A 20,601-nucleotide genomic window follows, 5' to 3' on the forward strand; every position below is an offset into this window, starting at 1 on the left:
GGGAGATCGTGAACGATCTGATTAGATGGTTTATTTTTATTTATTTTTTTCTATTACTTGTGAATTCTATTACTTTTTTATTATTAAATAAAAAAAGAGTTTGATGATAGGAGGGAAAAAAAGAAAGTTATATACAGTAAAGAAAAAGGGAATATTGCAATATGTAATAATTTAGTGTGGAAAAAAGAAAAAAAAGGTGGGAGAGAGTAAAGGAAGAAAAAAAAGAAAAGAGGGGGAATATTAAAATTTACATGATGTTAGGTTTAGATTTCTTGTTGTTGGGGGGATATATAAGTTTCTTATAAAGAAAGTAAATTTTTGTCTTGAATGGGGTTGTTGTTGCTGCTAATGAACCACTTAAAGTATTCATACACACTCCAACTGATGGCAGCACTAGGCATGACAGTAAGCACTCTAGGCTTAAAACCTCTAAAGAAACCTCGAGCACCATATCTTTCCTTGATGATATGAACAGCGTCCATTAAACCAGAAGCATTACGAATACGTACATCAGCATTTTGTCCTCGAGTTTGAAGTAAAGTTTTGACCACATCCAAGGGTGTTGTGACAGCAGAAGCAATAGCACCAGCAAGACCACCTGCAATGGCATGGGTCTTGGGGTCATATTCACCTGTAGGATTAATGACTTTACGGAAATATTCATACGTGGCAAATTGGATGGATTGAAATGGAACAGACATAGTTAAAGTGGTAGGGAGTGAAATATAAAAAGCAGCAATGCCTTCCTTGGTATAAACACTACGTGCACATTCTCTCACTGTTCGATAAGCACTATCACCTAATTGCATACGTTGTTTAATCACATCAAATGGATTCATCAGTGCGTCGTGAGCAAGTGTGGCACATGCACCAGCAGCAGCCGTTGTTAATGGGTGATGTCCACCAGCGTTGCCTCCAAATGCTTCTTTACAGGCTTCGTAGGTCGCAAAATGGACTGCATGCGCAGGTCCTGCTCCCATCACTACAGAGTTTACACCACGCCAAAGGTTACGTGAAGCTACTTTCATTCCCTTGTAGTTGCTACCTTCTGCAATGGCAGCCGAATGAAGATGACGATGAGGGTGGTGTTGGTGGCCAGCAGTGACGGCAGCTGCTGCCGTGGCAAACACTTGAGGTCTAGCAACAGACTGAATTACTTGCATACGAGTCTATGATAATAAAAGAAAGAGTTAGAAAAATGAAAAACGTTGCTTTTAATATCTCTCTCTCTCTGTTAGTACCTTGATACTATCGACAGGATACATGGCACAATGTTCAGCAATACCAGCAAGAGCACCAGCCATGGCATCTTGACCAAGGGTGGCGTTGTTTCCAAGGGATTCGTAATCATAGTCGTCTGTCATTTTGATGTTTTTAAGAGAAGGGGGGGTTTATTATTATTATTTTTTTTAGTGGAAAGGAAAAAAAAAAAAAGAGAAAAGGTAAAGAAGAGAAAAAGGGAAAAAATAAAAAGAAAATATTTTTTTTTTTTATTTATAAAGAATCAGATACGGAAAAAAAAAAAAGCCTCTCTCCCTTTTTGTAAACCCCATGAGCCAATCAAGTTTCATCTGATTATTTCACGGCCCTGTGCCCACATCCCTTTGTTGCACAAATATATATCTTAAATCGAATCTGATTATCAATAACAAAAAAAAAAATATTTGGAACCACACTCCCTGCTCAAACATTCTCAACCAATCAGAATTCAGAATAAAATCTGATATAATTTTAGACTTTTTTATAGAGGGCTGATGTCCGTAACTCCCCACAAACGCATGCACCGTGTTTTTAATCTAACTCTTGTGACCCCTTCTCTCTCTTTCTATATATATGTGTATTACATGATTGTATATAAATACACCCATTCAAAAAGAAAAAGAAAAAAAAAAAAGGCTTTCTTTTTACTTTTTTATATTTAGGGAAATACATGTGTTGCTTGAGGTACAAAGATAATCTATAAAAAGTCTTTTTGTACATCACGCATCCCCCCATGATTGTGCAACAATTGCATCTGATAACAAAAAAAAAATTATATATATTAATTTCAATTTCTCCCCTTACCCAAAAATACGACAATACAACGCTAACACGCATGGACACAAAAGTCTATTTATTTCGTAATTGTTATCATTATTTTTTGTTTATGTTGACATGGTAATGACGGTTTTAAATTTGCGACGTGTTTAACAAAAAAGAGAATCCATTATCAGATTGTAGGTCCGTTTCTCTTTGTTGATTGAAAGTCCCTTTTATTTTTTCTGTAATAACCCACCTTCAACCATGACTCACTCAATAAAAAGAGTGTACTACCTATACAATGGAAATGGTCCTGTAGCATCACACATCATCATGATCTCAAACCTCCTCTTCCCCCCTTAAATGGGAATGGCCGTTCTGTTGCGGTTTGAAAAGATTCATAAAAGGGGTTGCACAAGATAATAGAAATGTCATAAGCCGCGCTTTTGGTGGGGGATGGACCGATGGAATTTATATCATTCATCCGACTGGTGGATTGACAATGCGAAATTGTCCGTAATAAGTAATACGTTTTAATCCATAAAAAAATCAACCCCTTGTGCGGATTACAATTCTTCTTTTTTCTCACTGCAGACCAGAATGATCAACCTAGGCCTTTCTTCAAATCACGTAAACATGAATTATTCAAGTATCACTCGACTTGGAATATCAAACGCATTTATTATGCTTTTATTATTATTATTCTTTTTTTCACTCGCCGGTCTGTGCTTGGGAAACAGTCGGGGAACGTAGTTTTTTTTTTTTTTTTCTAAAGGGTCCAACAAACTCAATCGTCTACTAGATACGATTGCCTTTTAATCAATCTTTAACTACAAATCCTATCTCTTCACTTACTTATGATAATATTATTCTAATGAACAACCTACCAATATCAAAAAAAGCATGTGTATGTGTGTCACTGAAAACAGTGTTTCTGTCGATGACTATAAACAGCATTTATAACAAGTTGAATGCTGCTTGGATATGGTTGTTACTACGGAGTTTCCTCTTCGATACGTAGTATACATTGGCTGGTTGCAACAATAGAGGTATGTAGAAGAGAAACGGTCAAGGAAGAAGAAGAAAAAAAGAAAGGGAACTAACGAATTTGTTTATACAAAAAAGTGTATTATCTCACTGAAGTTGATTGCTTTTCTAATCAAACAATAGAAATCATGAAACTTATGGTATGAAACAATCAGGTAAGCATGCTATTCACGCACATTGAGTTGGAGTAGACTAATTTTGGAAGTCGTACTGTAAAAAAGAACATCACATTGCTGCTCTCAAAGCATTCATGACACATGTGTCCATAATGCTTTTCCACTCATTCATAGCACTGGTTTGTCACGATGAATGAAGAGGATATACTCTTTCCCGTCACTTGGTTTCTTCAATTTCAAAAATCACTTTTTCTGATCTGGTGTTTGTGTACAACATCATGACTACAACCTTGTTTTGCGTGACAGTAAGTGTCTGTCGGAAGAAAAAAAGCCAGCTTTACCTGGTTAAGCTAATGAATTCAGTAACGCATGAATTATATTTTTTCTTTCAACATTAATTCCCCCTCTTAACCCGAGGCTCCGTAGAAACCCCCCTTGTCGGAAATACAAAAAAAAGACGTGGCCCTTCCCAAAAAAGAGCGTGTTGCTTGGCCTTTTCCCGTTAAAAAAAAAACATTCCCTGGGATAAACTAATCTTGCATTCCCCTTCTTCCCCGCCCACCCCCTCCAATTCGGAATTATAAATCCCCGGCACACATCAATGTCAAAAAAAAAAAAAAAAAAAAAAAAAAAAGGAAAAACGGGAAGAAAACATACTAGAATGACCCAACCAAGTATTGAAGGATTTTATAATCAACTAGCGAATACAAATAACATGTTTGCTTTCTTTACACTTTATCAATTTTAGGCAATTGAACACTCACCCCCCACGAGAATAGATTACAACAGCGCTTTATATAGTACAAATTAAAAAAGAAGTCCCCCTTTAAATACATGTTAATCTTGATCATCTTTTGTGTCACAAACAACAAACATATTTAAACAAAGCTTTTGAAACACAATTTGATTTTCCCCTCAAAGAATTATTATAATGCATTATTGTTTTTGAGTTATACTAACAACCTTTTTTCGCATTTCTACTTTCTACCTATGTTGACCTCTTTGCTGTCTAGTACAGATGAATTATATACCTGCAATCCCTTTTGTTATTATTATTATTACATGTCGATGTGGCTTACACTGAAAGTCGCGTATACCAGATTATAATCTTATAATTAGATTACCAGCCCAGCTACTGTTGTTGTAAAAGGGGTGTCTTACCCGGCTTCCGATCCCGATCTGTTGTTTATACTTGTTTTCAACAGGTAAAAAAAATCTTGGGGTATTTAAAACCAAGTCATGATCAAAGTACTGTCAATAAACTTAGAGAGGGGAGTTCGAATAGTGTGCACCCTATAATACTTCAAAAAAAAATTTAAGATCATTTTGACCTCCGTGTAGGCTACAATTTGACGTCAAATTTTCATTCTACTGGTAAAAGCACAAAAAAGTACAAAAAAAAGTACAAAAACAAAAAATTAAAGGCATTTCGTCATCAAAATTTAATTTTTTATTTATTGCCGGGAATGGGCTTTGGGATTTTGTTCCTTCTTTCAACTATTCATAAAAAAAAATGGCACCTAAAAAATCAACTATTGATAAAAAAAAGACAGCTAGAAAATTTATAAGAGAAAAACGCAAAACCCTCGATTACCTTACTGATGAATTCCTTACAGAATTGGACGAGTTGGTGTCCTTCCGTCGAGATGCTAAAGAACGACGTTTGAATGATTATAGTAGTGTTACTGGAATACCTGCGGTCGGATCTTCAGAAGAAGAAGAAGAACGACAACAACAACAAAAACAACAACAACAAAAACAACAACAACAAAAACAACAACAACAACAGCAAAAACTGCAACAACAGCAAAAACTGCAACAACAGCAAAAACAACTGCAACTGCACATACAGCAGCAGCAACAACAGCAACAACATGACAAGGACAATTGTGACGGTGGATGCTCTGGTGGAGACAATAACTACCAAGAGCAGCAACCAGTAGCTCTTAGTGAATCTGAAACCGATACTGAAGTCGAAGCTGTCATCAGTCAGTCCAACACTACAACTGTCAACGACAAGATCCAGTACAGGTCCAAGCAAAAGAAGTCCTTTTTGGCCTGGAAAGATCTCATGAGGGTCTTGCCAAAAGCTTACCTTGCTTTCTTGAGTAGAAATGGTGGCATCCCCACAATGATAAGTGAACATCCTGGTTCTCTGGTTCCCTGTGAGTGTCCTGTTGACCGTCTTACAGTTGTGAAGGTCGATTTGTTTTTGTTTCTGGTATAGTGTAGACTCTAATCACATAATTGTTATACTTATTTATTTATTTAGTTGTGAAAGCTAAATGCGACTTCCAATATTGTGGAGGCTGTAAGACATTGCCTGTTGCATTGGTGGAAGCAGGCATGTTCCCCCTAGCACCAATCAGACCTACGGCTGCATTGCATTTCAGCCTTTGTGATTTTTTTGTCAACCTAAGAAACATCTTTGCAGGCTCTGCTGAAAAAATTGCAGAATTCTATAAGGTCTGCGCAAATCAGACAGCTCAGGTACAATCTATTAGAGAAAGTCATTTTTTTTTTCTAAAATATTATGTAGACCAATCTCTCGGCTGATAGATGCTCCAACAGCATCATTCTATACAACAAGATGGTCAAGTTGTCTGAACAGTTGGTGATGGGGGATATTTCCACATCATGTGCTGCTTGTCCTGAGGACAATTGAGTGTGATCGATTGCAATTAAAAAAAAAAAAGTTCTTCAAATGTAATCAACAATTGTATAATTATCAAAACTTGAAGAATTCAACGTCTACCAAACATAATGTAGTGTTTTAAAAAACTGGGTTTAGTTTTCTTGTTTCTGAAGAAATATATTGAGCTGTAATATTCATGAACCCTTTTATCTGGCTTGCTAGACTAGATGTTAGTTCATTTAAAGACCAGAAACAGGATTTATAATGCGAGCGATGATAACAAGATAGAGTGTAACTGTAACTAAAATTGCGATTACAAAAGAATTCGCAAATTAGGTTCTAAACAATTTCATCGCTGATTGTGTTATAATGGCTATAGGTATCTAAAGTAGTTAACGTTAAATGTACAATTGCGCATCTGCTTTGGTGTACTTACCTAGACTTATGGCAGTTAAAATACATTATAATTCTCATTGTTTGTATATACATTGATAGACTTTTATTCCTTGCACAATGAATGCTTATAATAATATATATAAAAAATATACGCAATTCATAAAAATCCTGATTTAGCTATTGAATAAAAAGTCTCTATAAAAGTAAAAAAAGACTAATTGCGACGCGCATTGTGTATTGTCTACCTATCTGTGTAACCGTTTTCTTGTACGAGACAAAATTCATTGTTCTAAAACGCACTTTTTTTTTCTTTTTTGCTTGTGCCCTATTTTACAAATTGTACACACTATATTTGGTCTAACCGTACTACTGAACATCATTCTTAATCTTTTGATACAGTGTGGCCATGTACTACCACACTATACGGTTTGACAAAATAGAGTTATGCTCACAGACATCAATGAATAATTTTTTATATATTTTATTATAATAAACCTGTAAGGTTCCAGATATAAGTATTCTAGCTGAAACATGATAGCGCCTAATCAAGGACCGATATATTTATTCTCATTTAAAAAAATAATCTCGTTTTTATCAGTCTGATCGAGTCGATATATAAAAAAAGTTGCTTTCGCGCTACTTATTATGCTACGAAAAAAAAAAGATTCTTAACTTTATTGTAAAAAATACGACATTTTGGTTTCACGGGCCAAGTTGTACAATAGCATGAATTTGGGGGGAACAAGTGAACACAATGATGAAACTATTACGTACAAAGTAAATAAAGAAGATAAGCGGGTATACCTATAATCTATTTTCTATCGATTTTTTTTTTTTGCTTGGTATTATTTGGATTTATATTTTTATAATTATATATATATATAAGTAAATAAAATCTATGTAAATAATGAAATCATTTGCAGAACTCCAGACATCTGCAATATTCAATGAAGAGGCTTTGGTAATGTTATTAAAATTAGTAAGTTTATCTGATCGATTTTTACAAATCAGTATTATACCAAGTTCATTTGCCCCTTTTGATAGCATGAATTCTTACATCCCTTACTAGAATAGGATCAATTTACCTTTTAAACTTGGTGCTACTCCTACTATTCCTGCTTGATCATTCCACGTTGTTGGAAATAGCAATTTTATTTTAATTGCAAAAAAAAAAAAATCTGACCAATTAGTTCCATTTAAGGGGATCATACAGACCATTTAATTGACAGTTGTACCTGAATCTGATTAATTTATTTATCTAGCACTGAGAGTCAATGCATTGTTTCTCAATCCTTAAAACTGTGCGATTCTTATACAATAAGACCACTTTTAATGCTGTATCATGTTTATATGACTTGAGTAGGTGGGCAGATAGGACAAAAGAACAAGCTATACATCAATGTTTTGGATTTGTAGCAAACATGCTTTTTTGCGGTAGCTCACAAAATTCCAATGAAAACGTAGCGCGAGCTATCATGGGACACTCTATTGAATAGTTCTAATAACTAAAAGAATGATCCTTTTTTTTTATGAGAGCTAGAGCTGCTTACAATTTAATTATTAGATTAAGTGAAAGATACAAGTGTCCATAAAAATAATCATGTTTTATAACGACAATACTTGATTAGATATCATGTAGTAATTTTTGGTTTGGTTTGCAATTACTCACAGATGATACCACCCCCTCCAATTTTGTTTACGGAGTAAGATTCTGTCAGCATTTCTATGTATAGTCCATTTTTTTATTGTTCTGTCAGAATCAATAAACATTCCTTAAAAATCTGGTTGTTCTCGGTTAAAAAGTGTTAACTAACATTTTATTTTTTGATTTCCGTTTTTATCTGAGGCATACTTTGTATGGCCTTAATGCACGGCTTTATGCTATATAAATAAAAAAAAAATTGCACTTTTTGTAAATCCAACATACCTATTTGAAGAAAACTGAAATAACAACCAGGATAAATGTTTACCCGGAATGCAAAATCAAAATAAAGCAAAAAGAATGCGGCTAAAGTGGATCGAACACCTGACCTTCAGATCTTCAGTCTGACGCTCTCCCAGCTGAGCTATACCCGCTTACATGTTTTTAGAACTTTTATTTAATATAAATTCAACTAAAAATTAAAAATATGTATCACGTGATAATCACGTGTATCAATTATGATTGGATAATATACGTTCCTATACGCGCCCTCGTTCATTATTCTTTTTGAATATGGCTTTTTTTTGCCATTGATATGCATGTCGCTCTAATGATTCATTATTGTATTGCTACATTCTTATGAATTTTTGGGTAAGAATTATCTACATTTGTCATTACTCCTGGTGGGCATTAAAACAAAGTTTAAAAAAAAGAAAAAGGATACAAAAAATATATATAAAGAAGAAAGAAGGTATCTAAAAATATTTAAATAAGGCACTGAGGTAGTGGGGGGGGTTGAGGATTAATGGTGGGAGGTATAACTCTTCTGACGTTTGGTAGTGGGGGTAAAGAAAATGGGGTTGGTGGTATCGTCCTCTTCCATCTCAGCTGCAGAGCGTAACTTGTTTAATTGACGGCTCAATTTGCTTCTTTCAATGGCAGGTTCCAAGATAGTGGCTAGTTTTTCGTGGTGCTGTTTGATCTTGTACAACATGTCCAGCGTATTCACAATGAGCGAAAGAGTTGAGAGGGTATCAGGGACAATAAGGGTACCAGCGTCATACATAACGTACACATCATTGAGCTTCTCAACACTGTAGACACAACCCACAAGACCTGTGATGCACAGTTAGGGCGTATGAACCCTGATGACAATAACATTTTGAACTTACCCAGCCATTCCATTCCAACTACACACAATGAAGCATCCTCACCACACAGACTTAACATTTTCTTCAACATGGATGCATTCGTTCTGATATTTTTGATATGTTGCTGTTCAACAGTAAGGGGGGAAGTTGCTTGTTTTTTTTCCACTCTGAGCTACTGATTTCACATCCTTTATCACTCACAACCAAGTCAATTTTTCTTCCAGTAGACTTCGCATCATCATCACAGAATGCTTTTTGATTGGCTTTTTGCTCGCTTTTAGTTGCTTGTGAACAATTTTCGCCACTAAAAAGATTTGTACATTGTTGTGTTTTAAGGTAAAGTTAAATTATAAAAAGACTATAGTAGTAGTTTGAGACTGTTTATAAGATGTCCTTTATTAATAAATGAAATGTACGAGTATTTATATAAAAGACTGTCTGCTGTGTTCATATCTCTAGTTCTATCTTGAAGTTATCATTGATAAACCAAAAATGTATACGATTATTACATAGTCACTAATTTAGTCTTGTTATAATAAATGTTAAGCCTTCTTGTACTAAATTAGACTTGTGATGTAATATCCTTATAGTTCTTACTATGACATTTCTTGCTAAGCTTATATCACAAATGGTATCAGCACGGATAAACCTTTGTTAGCTCTAATATGGCTATAGCCTTGCTAGGTTACCACATACATATTAGTATGCTATCAACGTGGGCATCCTATTCAACGACAAACCTACTCAACCAATTTTAAGGAGCTGTTGTTTAAGATAATATCCATGATGTGAGCAGTGACACGGTAGAATGCTAGCTCACTGCTGTTTCGTTGTTCTTTTCTTCTCATTATCAATACAAGGTATTCGATCACATCCAAGGCCTGCATCTCTATAGATTTATGACGTCGACCCTCGAGCAACTGCAGCTTCTTCTCGGCGATCTTCAATCTCAAAGGTAGTTCCTCTGTAGTTGCCTGATAATATTGCTTTAGTAAGAAAAGATGATTCAATTCCATGAATTTGTATTTACCTCTATCAAATTTTGCATGGTATTCTTAACTTCTTCAGACAATCCGATGACAGTGGTAAAATGAGTACAATGAGATTTGGCTTGCTCGAAAGTATTCTAATATTTGGGCTTTGTTTATCAAAGTAGCGTGCGAAGACAGTTGCAGTTGGACCAGAAAAGCAGAGAATATGACTAACAGAGAGCCTATGCACAATATGTTGTAGTATTTGACGCCTAATTCCACGAATACAATTACTTTTATCTTGTCACTCAATTATAATACATATAACCTATGTATTAAAAGTACCATATTGCGAATACATTCCTATTGGTACGACGCAGTGCCAGCTCTCTCATATGTCAAACTGAGATCAGATTTCATAATCGCTCCTGGATTGGTCGAGTAGCTGCCGAAGCTTCTAGTTTCTCATAAATTCATTTTAGTAATCCAATCAAGTACCCTGTCATTGAATGGATAAACTATAATGCTCTAGAAGTGCCGGATATGCGTCAACTAGCTCCTTGTATATAACAATAATCTATGTGTCATATGTAACTGATTTCTGAATCTAATTCTACCATTTCCCAGTTTGCGGGTAAATAGTCAATTTGATCTGCGCAGGAAAAATCTTGAAGTAATAATTGAATATAAAAAGGACCTCTATTTTTATCAGGACAAACTCTCCAACTTATAATAAAGGATTATAGAGTCTCATGTCTTTACTTGCTTTATTTTCCAATTTACATTTCCCTTTTTATTTTTCAATTATCACATATGTGTTAGACTACTGATTTTAAGCATTGACTCACAGCACATTCTATACTTACTTGAGAGCATTCTTCTCGTTGGGACTCATATTATTGTTCAAAAGGCAGTACGAAAGCAAATCTAATGCTTCAGTTAAGTTTCTTGACACGAGACCTTGAGCCAGTTTGTTGAGCCTTGCTACCAAGAAAAGATCCAGTTCTCCTTTAAACTACAAGAAGCAAATAGATGTTTAGGTTCGCATATCATAATTCGTGAAGGTTTCTTAGTCTGATATTACTTACATGTAAATACACAGCTTTGTAAATCTCTCTTCTGAATCGCTCTTGATTGTTCATTGCCGAGTCGTCTTCATCTTGTTCATCAAACAGAGAAGCAAACTTGTCTCCAACCGCAGTTTTGGTAGCTCCCGTGTCAAATGTAGAAGCTAACGAGTCAGATGTAGAGGCCTGATCATCAAATGCAGTAGTAGTAAGCGTACTAGATGTGGAGATGGGTGCACCAGACGAAGCAATATGTGTCTCATCAAAAGTGCTGCAGATCCTGTAGTGATAGAGCCATTTTGTTTAGCAAGCATGAATGGAAAAAAAAGGTAGTATACTCACGTTTGTGTTCCTTGATAATTGTTGAACATATTCTTGGCTGTATTTATATTAACATTATATAATGATTTTTTGGTTCCGGTTCGTGTTTCTTTTGTATTTTCGTACTGCTTTATCAGAGATTTCCACTAATTTATCCATTCGTTTGCTTTCGCGACTACTTTGAAGTCCTTTTTCAAAATTCAATCAAGTACACTAAAGCTGTCTTCATGATTCAACAATAGCTCCTCCTTGATGAGATCGACAACATCTGGAAAGCTCCAACTGTTATAGAGCATGTCGTTTAAATATGCTATCGCTCTTTGAGGAATTCTCATTTTTTAAGCTGTGAAAAGGCAACCAAATACTCGGAAATGTCTAGACCTCCGTATTTTTTTCAAACGTATTTTTTTTATACTACTTTCAGAAATTCTGGCCAGAAGCTAAGACCAGCAGGCCAGTATGTTTGCACCTATTTAAAATGCATCCCTGCTATTCACAGTTCGTGAGTTCCAAAAACTCAAGAACTCTGCGTAGGAGGTCGCTCTCCTATAGCAAAGACTAGCCGCAGCCGCAACATCACAATATATCTTTTTCAATTTAGCTTCTTTTCAAAGAAACAAGAGTCACTACTAAACAAACCTTTTTACGTGATCGGTTACTTTTCGTACGATAAAAGAAGTATGTTAAGGGAAAAGAAAAGAAGAAGAATAAAGTGTGTGAACCAGCTTTATTTATAGATAAACAAGCTTATGTCAGGATGATTCCATTTGTCTATTTTATCATCCATAATGTTTGAGCCTTTACTTAAAATAGAAACACTTGCAAAAACCTCCCAAGCAAGTCAGAGCTTGGTAATTGTCTGTCTGCGTTCCAATAGTAGCTTGTAATGACAGTGAAGCAGATTTAATGGAAAACAGAAATCGATCATCCCATGAAGTTTAGATGATTCTAAAAAATACGTTTGAAAAAAATACGGAGTTCTAGACATTGCATAATCCCAACATTACGACTACGCGCACCCTGGCTGTCCCTAGGAAAAATGGCTGTCCGTAAGAGACCCGTTCACAAATTATGAGTAACCTTAACACAATGGGTGGTCCAGTACGTGATTCATGAATATATTTTACTTGATTATTCATCCTAATGTGATGTGTATACAAAGTCTCTCCTTTAATTGCTTTATAAAGTTTAGTTTATTTTTACAGGTATGGTAATCATATATTTTGTTTGAGTTATAATCATTCGATTTGCATACCTTTCTGGTGAGTTAGAAGCGACGGACTCCCCTTATGGCCTCTGATTTTCAGCACCGTTATGCTCTTATTTCATTGCTTGGACATTCTTTTGACACTTTTCTAAGCAAGTCTATAGTCTTTGTTAACATAAATAACTGTGGAATACTTATGTACACATACCTTCAGCAGTGCTACCAGGACAACCGACTTAAATCAATGATGTTTTTAGTACCCTGTAAAATAATTGATACTTTGGCCTTGTAAACTTTTTTTCAGAGCATGGACTTTTTTGAGCAAAGTTCTAAACTCTACAAATGCAAAAAGTCATCTAAAGCAGGAAGATTAATAAAACAAAAACAAAAAAGTTGTAAACACATATTTAGAAACACGATTTACATCGGGGATGGATAAAGGCAATTTGCAGTCTTTGGGGGTGTTTGGAAGCTTGCCTTGCTATATTTTTTGAGCAGTGCATTGAAAAGGTTTAAAGCGCCAAATATATCCTTAACAAGGTCATACCCAAGTTCACCGCTCTCGTTAAACAAAAATGAGCTGGACGTCTACAGCAAGCAAATCTCGTTTCTGAGATCGTCAACAATGCAACCATTAGCCCAGTACAGCAGATACAAAAATATAGTGAGTAATGTACACTAAAAATAGTAGTTATTATTCAAGTAAACGTAAATCAATCACTCGTCTAATCCAGTGACTAGTTTTAGTAAGATCTGGGCACAATATTAGTGTCACAAATACAAGTGCTGCAATTTGAGAGTACAAAAAACTTTGAAGCAGGTAGTACCTGCCGTTCCATCAGTTAAAAGGAAAAATCGCTCCAGGTACTTTACCTAAGGTTAAGGGCAGAGTGTTGTAGATATAATTCTTATTCCGAAGTTAATAAATAATATTATATAATGGAATGGGTTATAACAAACAAAAGCAAACTACATATACGATGCTATAATCTTTTTGATTAAAAAACCTACAAGCCAAAACTGACAATCAAACTAAAAAAGAGAGTAGCTAAAACGAGGCACAACTACAGGATGTATTACCCCAAGAAATGTTGATGTTATGAGAGACAATGAAAAACACTAAAATATATTCACCACTTTACTCCTTGATCCTGCCACTACAGAGGGTTTCGCCGTCATTAAATACGTTAGACCGTAGATAAATTATTGAAAAGAAAAGCAAATTCTGTCCTTGGACACTCTTTGTTTGAGCGTGGATTTTTAAGACCGGGCGTTCTGACTTTTTTCCCGCCACCCGACACAGCACCTGAACTATCAATCGTCAATAGACCCGGACTCGAGTTGTTAGTTTCAATAATTTTAGATACAGCCATGCTGGGTGTAACGGAACAAATTTTGCTGATTTTTCAAGTTGTTGACACTCTAGCATTCACAAACCTGACACATTATTTTAAGTACTGTTTTAAGTAAGAAAAGCTGACTTCCGGGCATAGGATTATTCTTTTAGACTTTGACATACATGTTTATGTATTTTCCCGCTGGATCCGGACCGAATAAATGACATTTTTCTGGACAAAAGGTTGCTGATAATAAACTTAATTAAAAGGTCATTTAAAGTTACGGTGTAACGATGAGGTGAATACTCAGAAAAGTGAAGGCAATCCCAAATCTAAAGGTATCCTTCATTCGAAGAGCTGTAATATATATGCATAATATGTATTTCATTGTATACGTATTGCTTACTATCTTACAGTCCCGAACAGGCTTGTGATCTCCAGCTGTGTCACTTTGATTGTTGTTAAATAATGTGACATCGTCGGCGCTTCCAGGACAGTATTATATATACAATAAACCTGATGACACTTGATACAATAATAATCATACCATAGATCCCAATAAGTAACATAATGGTAAATGTAAGTTACTCACACGCTCGATTTCAGAAAAAGCAGATAGAAAGAACGTGTTGAAATAATAATTTCGTGGCACAATACAGCCGGAAAACTAACTTTTTGCATATCCTATCTATTTCACGGCCTTTTCTTTTCCTTTCCTATAAAAGTGCAATACTATGACAAGAGAACGAGATATACCCGACACACCATTCAACACCGTCAACGATAAATACACAACAATCAAACAATCATGTTTGATGAATTGGATCAATCTTCATTTCAACCTTTCAAATTTAGAAGAATTAAGGGATCTGCCAAGTTTTGTTTTACTCATACAGTCCTTGTACAGAAGGCATAAATTTGAAATATTAAATGAGCAAGATATTTATTTATTGCTGAACGAAATCAATTTAATTATACCCCTCTCTACCACTTTCCCTCAAAATATTATTGATATCTCAGCCTATAAAAGCGGGGATCACCACCAGTTAATGACACTCTTGGATATAGTCCAAAATCAGCACCAGGCTTATAGCATTATCCATACAATCTTACACAATCGGGAACTGTCCTTTACCATTCATGTAACGTATTATGGATAATAAAAAATTAATAATATCGCTAAACCATATAAGTAGGCCCAATGTGTACCCACTCGAATGGAAGACGTCAGAAAGCTTTTGTTCTCGTGGTCGACGTTTGTATTATCCGACTATACTTGTGCATCTTTAATATCTCCTTTGAAGGATTTCTCAGTAGCATCATGGAAATCGGGAACGTATCTATTAGCAATCATCCACTACCATAATCCGTCTCTTATATCGGAATTGTTTCCTCATCGACAGTTATCAGCAGCATTTCAAATTATATACGAGAACTATCAAATTCCAATTTTATTTGATCCTTCGTTAGATGATAAAGAGGATGAGTCGGCCATTGTTTCGTATCTTTTAGAAATTGTACCTTACCTTTTTGCTCCTACCGAAGATGAAATAGCACGCCGCCATAGTGATATTCAACGGTTTAAACCCTTTCACCAAACCAATACTGAAAAGGTCGAAGATTGTGATAAAAGCACTACTGTTACCTCTACTTTTTCTTTGCAGCAGCTTAAACTTACCAAAACTACGATCTTAAAATATGGTGATGGAACTGAAATACCTAATGATCTGGAGGAATTCGAGTCCAGAGTTTCGAATATTACTGCCAAGCTGAATGGGTTGCAGCATAGACTGATGTTAAATGTACCAACACGCACGTCAAAATATTCGCTTTCTTCTATCGACTCGATGGACTTTTCTTTAACAGAAGATAACACAACCGCATCAACATATCAACACAATGACAACGGTAGTTATACAAGTAGTATGATGAGTGGTGATGAAAACTTTCAACTTATCCAGCAACAGCAGCAGCAAATAATCAAAATACTTCATCCCCTACAAGCCGCCGAAGAAGATTATTCTGCTTACGATAGAAATTTTAAGTCTTTGCAATCTGAATTCCAAGCGTTGACAGATGGTGACATGTTTTTGCTACAAGCTTACCTGCAGGAAGAACTAAGCCCACAGTGGAGAAGTCATGCTAGAGTTGTATCCCAAAAAATGCACCTACTTCGCTTACATACCACACTATCTGATGAATTTGAAAAAGCAGAAGTAACTCTGTCCAATTTTCGAAGAGGATTCGCCTTTGCTCGTATGTGCTCTTCTATTCGACATGAGCTGGAATTCATTCAAAACAAGATGGTGAAGTCGATACTACAAATCATGATATTGACGAGTTAGAGGGTTATGTGGACAAGACAACTAATATGGTAGACACTCTGAAGTTGAACTTTAATGACCTGCTGATTACGGACACTGAAGAAAGTAAAGCTACAGCAGACACATCTTATTCAACAAAATTTGAATCGATATCAAAAAAGAATGAATTAGTCAGGACTTGGGTCGAAGAAATTCGCGTTTGGTTTCAAGAAGCTGCTAGAATTAGATATTGGATTGATGTTCAAGTTGAGAAAATAAACAGTACTAGTTTGCCGGACCCACTAACTTCTTTGGAATCGCCAGCAACGCTGGAGCAAGTACAAATATTCAACAAAGCCCACAGTCTGCTAGAAAAAGAAATCGAGTCTTTTGACCGGGAAGATATGACAAGACTTAGATCACACGTCAAAACCCTAACTGGCCCCGATCGAACTGACAAGGATTTAAGTCCTGCCGACACAACAACCATTGGAATAACCCTGACAACACTCACAACTTTGGATAAATTAACGCATTTACTAGCAAAAAAGAGCTACGATTTACAGGTATTAACTCGACGTGTAACATGGGAAGAAGAATTCTCCAACACGATAAAATGGTTAAAAGAAACAGATAGCCAATTAGACGAATTCCTGAAATCAAGTGCTCGTTGGACATTGGAGGAGGAAGATTTTGTTGAGGATCTTTTGAGAAGAGAAAGCCTAATGATAAAAGAGAAGCACAAAGAGGCTATTGTTCAGCAACTTTTGACATTAGAAAGGAAGATGGTTGAATTTGATCAGGGTCAATTTACAAGATCTGTGGATACTTTCCAAGATTTGGATAATACATCACGAGTTACACTACCAAGTTATTTAGAGTCTCGACAAGATCACTGTGAGCAACTGTTTGAGGATCTGATGAAACGTATGACATTCGCCCGAAATGTAGTCGAACAAAGGTTAAATGTCATGGATTTTTTGTATCAAACTGAAATGGTAATACATGATGCAAAATCACTTCAAATGGACTTGATTGACGCAGAGACAAAAGCATATCCGGATGATAATAATAGAGAATTAACAACACATGTTCAAGCAACCAACGAAAGAATTATGCAACTTGTTACATCAACTGCGAATCGTATACCATACCCTATATCTACTCTCACGATAGATCAAGTTTCAAACACTAAAGCGAATGAAGATATTCAAAGTATGGTTTCAGATAAACGTAACAGCTTGGTTTTATTAGCCGAGGAGTTAGACGGACAGTTGAATGCATATAGAGATATTCTGCAATTGCATAAACGCTCGAAAGAATACTTGGGAGATGCTATCCGTCTTTGTGACTGGTCGGATGAACGTGTTGAAACGATTCGAAAAGCAAAAGCCAACATGTATAGCATGGAGGAGCTTACTGTGGAAGATATCCAACAATTTGAAAGAGAAAATGACAGTATATGTAACAGGCTTCAAAATGGAAAAGAAAATGAAGTGGTAGACCTTTTGACACGTATACAATTACTTTTAGAGACTACACAAAAATTGAATTTGTCTTCTCTGGATAATGAAGGGTTAATAGATATATCACAGCAATTGGAGGGAAAATTTGATTGTTTACAGCAACTTTTGGAAAAGCATGCATTAGATATACGGGCGCTCCGAAAGAAGATAGAAGATGGCAACACTTACACTGAAAAGTCTCGACTACTCCGTACTTTTCTATGTAATACTCGAAACTCTTTGCCAGCTTTAAAACAAACCTGTGGATTCATGACCGGTCAATCAGAAGAGCAAGATAGACTTAGATTTGAAATGCTTAATAGTTCTTTAAGTAGAATTAGCTCAAGTTATAAAGATCAACAAACTCAATTTAATCAATTATGCTCTCATTTCAATTCAATGATACCCTCCAAAGTTGAAAATATGGAAGCCATGTGCGATATTCAACAGGGAATGGAAAGTGACTGGATTTTATTGGGCAAAGATATTAGCGAGGTTGAATTATTTTCGCAAAAGGTAGGCGAATGGTACAATTGTCAACGTCGGTTAAGCCTGGTAGAGAACCAGCTCCTATGTGGTTTAGATGAAGAAATTCTTGCCTTAACCAAATCAGGTTCATGGAAAGACGCAGATTTGGAAAACATTCAAAAAAGAATCCATGCTGCCTCGGAACATTTGGAAAAAACAGGATCTAGTATAGATGCGGCCGATATTAAAGAAGATCCCCTTCAAACAGCAAATTACTCCTGCGCTCGTGAAAGACATATAGCATTGACGAATAAAATCCACGCTGCTTTAAACAATTTAACAGTTCTCAAAAACAATGCCAGTACAGCAATATTATACACTACTTTTCATGAACATGCAGAGCAAGTGCTTACAGATATACATCACCAAAAAAGTACTATTGATGACCGTATGTCAAATATTGGTATAAGCGGATTTTCTTCTGGTTCTATAGAGTCTATGGATCTTCTATGCAAGCGGACGCAAACTTCAAATCTGGATTCCGAAAAGAGAGCTCGATTACTTTACAGGCGTATAGAGAAGCTCGTCTTGACAGCAAAAGATTTAGAACTTCAGGGTTACAGCAATATTTCTGTTCAGGAGCCGATTAGCAATATTAAGGATCATCTAAGCCAACTAACTAACATTATCGGATCAGAAAAGAAGCAGGCTGTTTTTATTCGGAAAGTTCAAATACACGCAAAAGCAGCAAATGACCTGAAAACTTGGGTCGATCATTGCTCCGATGCTATTACTGAATTATCTACCGATATTTGCTTGAATGACGAAAAGGAATCAAAAGCCGAATTGGATATTTTGAAACAGAAGATCAATGATATGCGCCCGACCGTACAAGCATTTGAAGCCATGGAATCTCGCATATTCATCACAAAAGATGGTTTGGAACTCGACCTCACAGATATAGGATTAGATCAAGATGAAATTAGAACCTCTGTGCACAACCGCAGAACAAGTCTCTTAAAAGCATGGGCAAGTCTTGAGACTCAGCATCAAGAGACATTTGATTTGCTAAATAATTCGAGACGGGGTAACGAAATTGCTCGTAAAGTGAAAAATGTTCTATCTCAGATAGGAAATATGAAGGACCGTGTAATTGCTATTCGTATCTGCCGTGCTACCCAACTAAATCATGGCGCTGACCACGATGATTTGAAGATTGTGCTGAGTTGTCCTCTGTCCTCAGTTCCTACAGAGCACCGTTTGGCTTCCGCTAAAGCTGAATTGACCATTTTGAGTCGCGATATTGAATCGTGTTTGCAAGTTTCTGTCAATGAGTTAGATAGTATGCTGAACGTAGTTGATCAACAAGGCCAAGGAGAAGTATTTCAAGGTCAGCGTGCCGAAATTACCGCCGCGTTATGTGGACTGACAAGCTTACTGAAAACCAAACACAAGGCTATAGATGAGGCCGAAAAATTGGAAGAATTTCTTATAGTAGTGGAAGAGCTAGACGTATTGTTACTTGCAACAAAAGATGTGATCTCCCGTGGTGATCCTTCTAATGCGCGTATTGTAGATGGAGCTTATAGTCGTACTGATTTACAAGCACTACTTATTGATTTGGATACTCGATACCGTTACTATGAACCTAAAATTGATGAACTTTTGGACGAATTAAAACAAGTATCGGAAAGCCATACAAACGATTCTCGTGTTATTGACTGTGTCAAGGACTTATCAGACAAATGGTCACAATTAAAAAAGGAATTCTCTTCAAAAAAGTCTGATTTAATGGCTCGTATAGGCCCCCTTAGTGGAACTTTCGACGAATTTTTTGCTGCCGAAGACATGTTACCAGAAAGAGGTCAAAAAGCTACTAGTTTATTGAGAAAAAAATCTGCACCTTTGTTAAAACAGTCTCCAAATTCCAAAATTATGCAACCAACACCTCGATATATGACTGGATATACTCGTACAACAAAGGCAAGTTTGACCTCAGCAACTCCTCCTCCTAGTATAGGCCCGTCAAAGCATCTTTCAAGAGCAAATAGTAGAAATGCTACCAACAATACTACATCACCTACTGCAAGAAGAGTAGTAGTTCGTCAAATGGCGGTTCAACAGCAACGACAACGTGCGTCTGCCAAAACACCTGAAAACTACGTGTCAGACCCTCAGAACGACTTGGATGTTGCTCTTGGTAATATTTTAAACGATTCTCCTTACAAAATTTTAGTCAAGATGGTTCCAGGTGAAGTAGGCAAATATTGGTTTGGGGATTTGAACCCAAAGTTAGCCTATTGTCGTATTTTGAGAAGTCGTATGGTTATGGTTCGTGTGGGTGGAGGGTGGGTGGAGCTTTCTCAATTTTTACGGGATCATGCACTACTAGAGGACGGAAACTTTATTCCTGGAG

At 36.1% G+C, this 20,601-nt stretch overlaps 4 protein-coding genes and 1 non-coding gene across 5 annotated transcripts; 2 read left to right on the forward strand and 3 right to left on the reverse strand.

Moving 5' to 3' along the window:
- Positions 1-1,492, reverse strand: EV154DRAFT_450929 (mitochondrial carrier domain-containing protein). Its single transcript, XM_051597228.1, has 2 exons — positions 1,242-1,492; positions 1-1,169 (listed from the first exon to the last, which is right to left on the reverse strand). The coding sequence occupies exons 1-2, from the start codon at positions 1,362-1,364 to the stop codon at positions 300-302; spliced, it is 993 nt and encodes a 330-aa protein (XP_051452884.1). The 5' UTR covers positions 1,365-1,492; the 3' UTR covers positions 1-299.
- Positions 1,493-4,695: 3,203 nt separating this feature from the next.
- On the forward strand, positions 4,696-5,847 carry EV154DRAFT_486055 (uncharacterized protein; the record flags this gene model as incomplete). Its single annotated transcript, XM_051598805.1, has 4 exons — positions 4,696-4,881; positions 5,065-5,347; positions 5,455-5,672; positions 5,722-5,847. The coding sequence occupies 4 exons, from the start codon at positions 4,696-4,698 to the stop codon at positions 5,845-5,847; spliced, it is 813 nt and encodes a 270-aa protein (XP_051452885.1).
- Positions 5,848-8,216: 2,369 nt separating this feature from the next.
- Positions 8,217-8,289, reverse strand: EV154DRAFT_t112. Its single transcript has one exon. It is a non-coding gene; the product is annotated as a tRNA-Phe (tRNA).
- Positions 8,290-8,657: 368 nt separating this feature from the next.
- EV154DRAFT_606377 (uncharacterized protein) lies at positions 8,658-11,700 on the reverse strand (the record flags this gene model as incomplete). Its single annotated transcript, XM_051607534.1, has 10 exons — positions 8,658-8,971; positions 9,028-9,130; positions 9,208-9,310; positions 9,751-9,980; positions 10,037-10,132; positions 10,595-10,703; positions 10,844-10,992; positions 11,066-11,324; positions 11,387-11,511; positions 11,578-11,700. The coding sequence occupies 10 exons, from the start codon at positions 11,698-11,700 to the stop codon at positions 8,658-8,660; spliced, it is 1,611 nt and encodes a 536-aa protein (XP_051452886.1).
- A 2,860-nt stretch (positions 11,701-14,560) lies between these two features.
- Positions 14,561-20,533, forward strand: EV154DRAFT_606378 (uncharacterized protein; the record flags this gene model as incomplete). Its single annotated transcript, XM_051607535.1, has 3 exons — positions 14,561-15,051; positions 15,106-16,165; positions 16,213-20,533. Coding segments are annotated over exons 1-3 (5,787 nt in total), but the record flags the coding sequence as incomplete, so codon positions are not given.
- Positions 20,534-20,601: the final 68 nt, after the last annotated feature.

Source organism: Mucor mucedo (assembly GCF_025094135.1).
Source record: "Mucor mucedo strain NRRL 3635 chromosome Unknown EV154scaffold_130, whole genome shotgun sequence".
Taxonomy (NCBI): Eukaryota; Fungi; Mucoromycota; class Mucoromycetes; order Mucorales; family Mucoraceae; genus Mucor; species Mucor mucedo.

Coding starts and splice junctions, on each gene's coding strand:
- EV154DRAFT_450929 (XM_051597228.1), bottom strand. CDS start 1,364: ATGACAGACGACTATGATTACGAATCCCTTGGAAACAACGCCACCCTT. Junction 1,170..1,241: donor ATCCTGTCGATAGTATCAAG/GTACTAACAGAG, acceptor TTATTATCATAG/ACTCGTATGCAAGTAATTCA.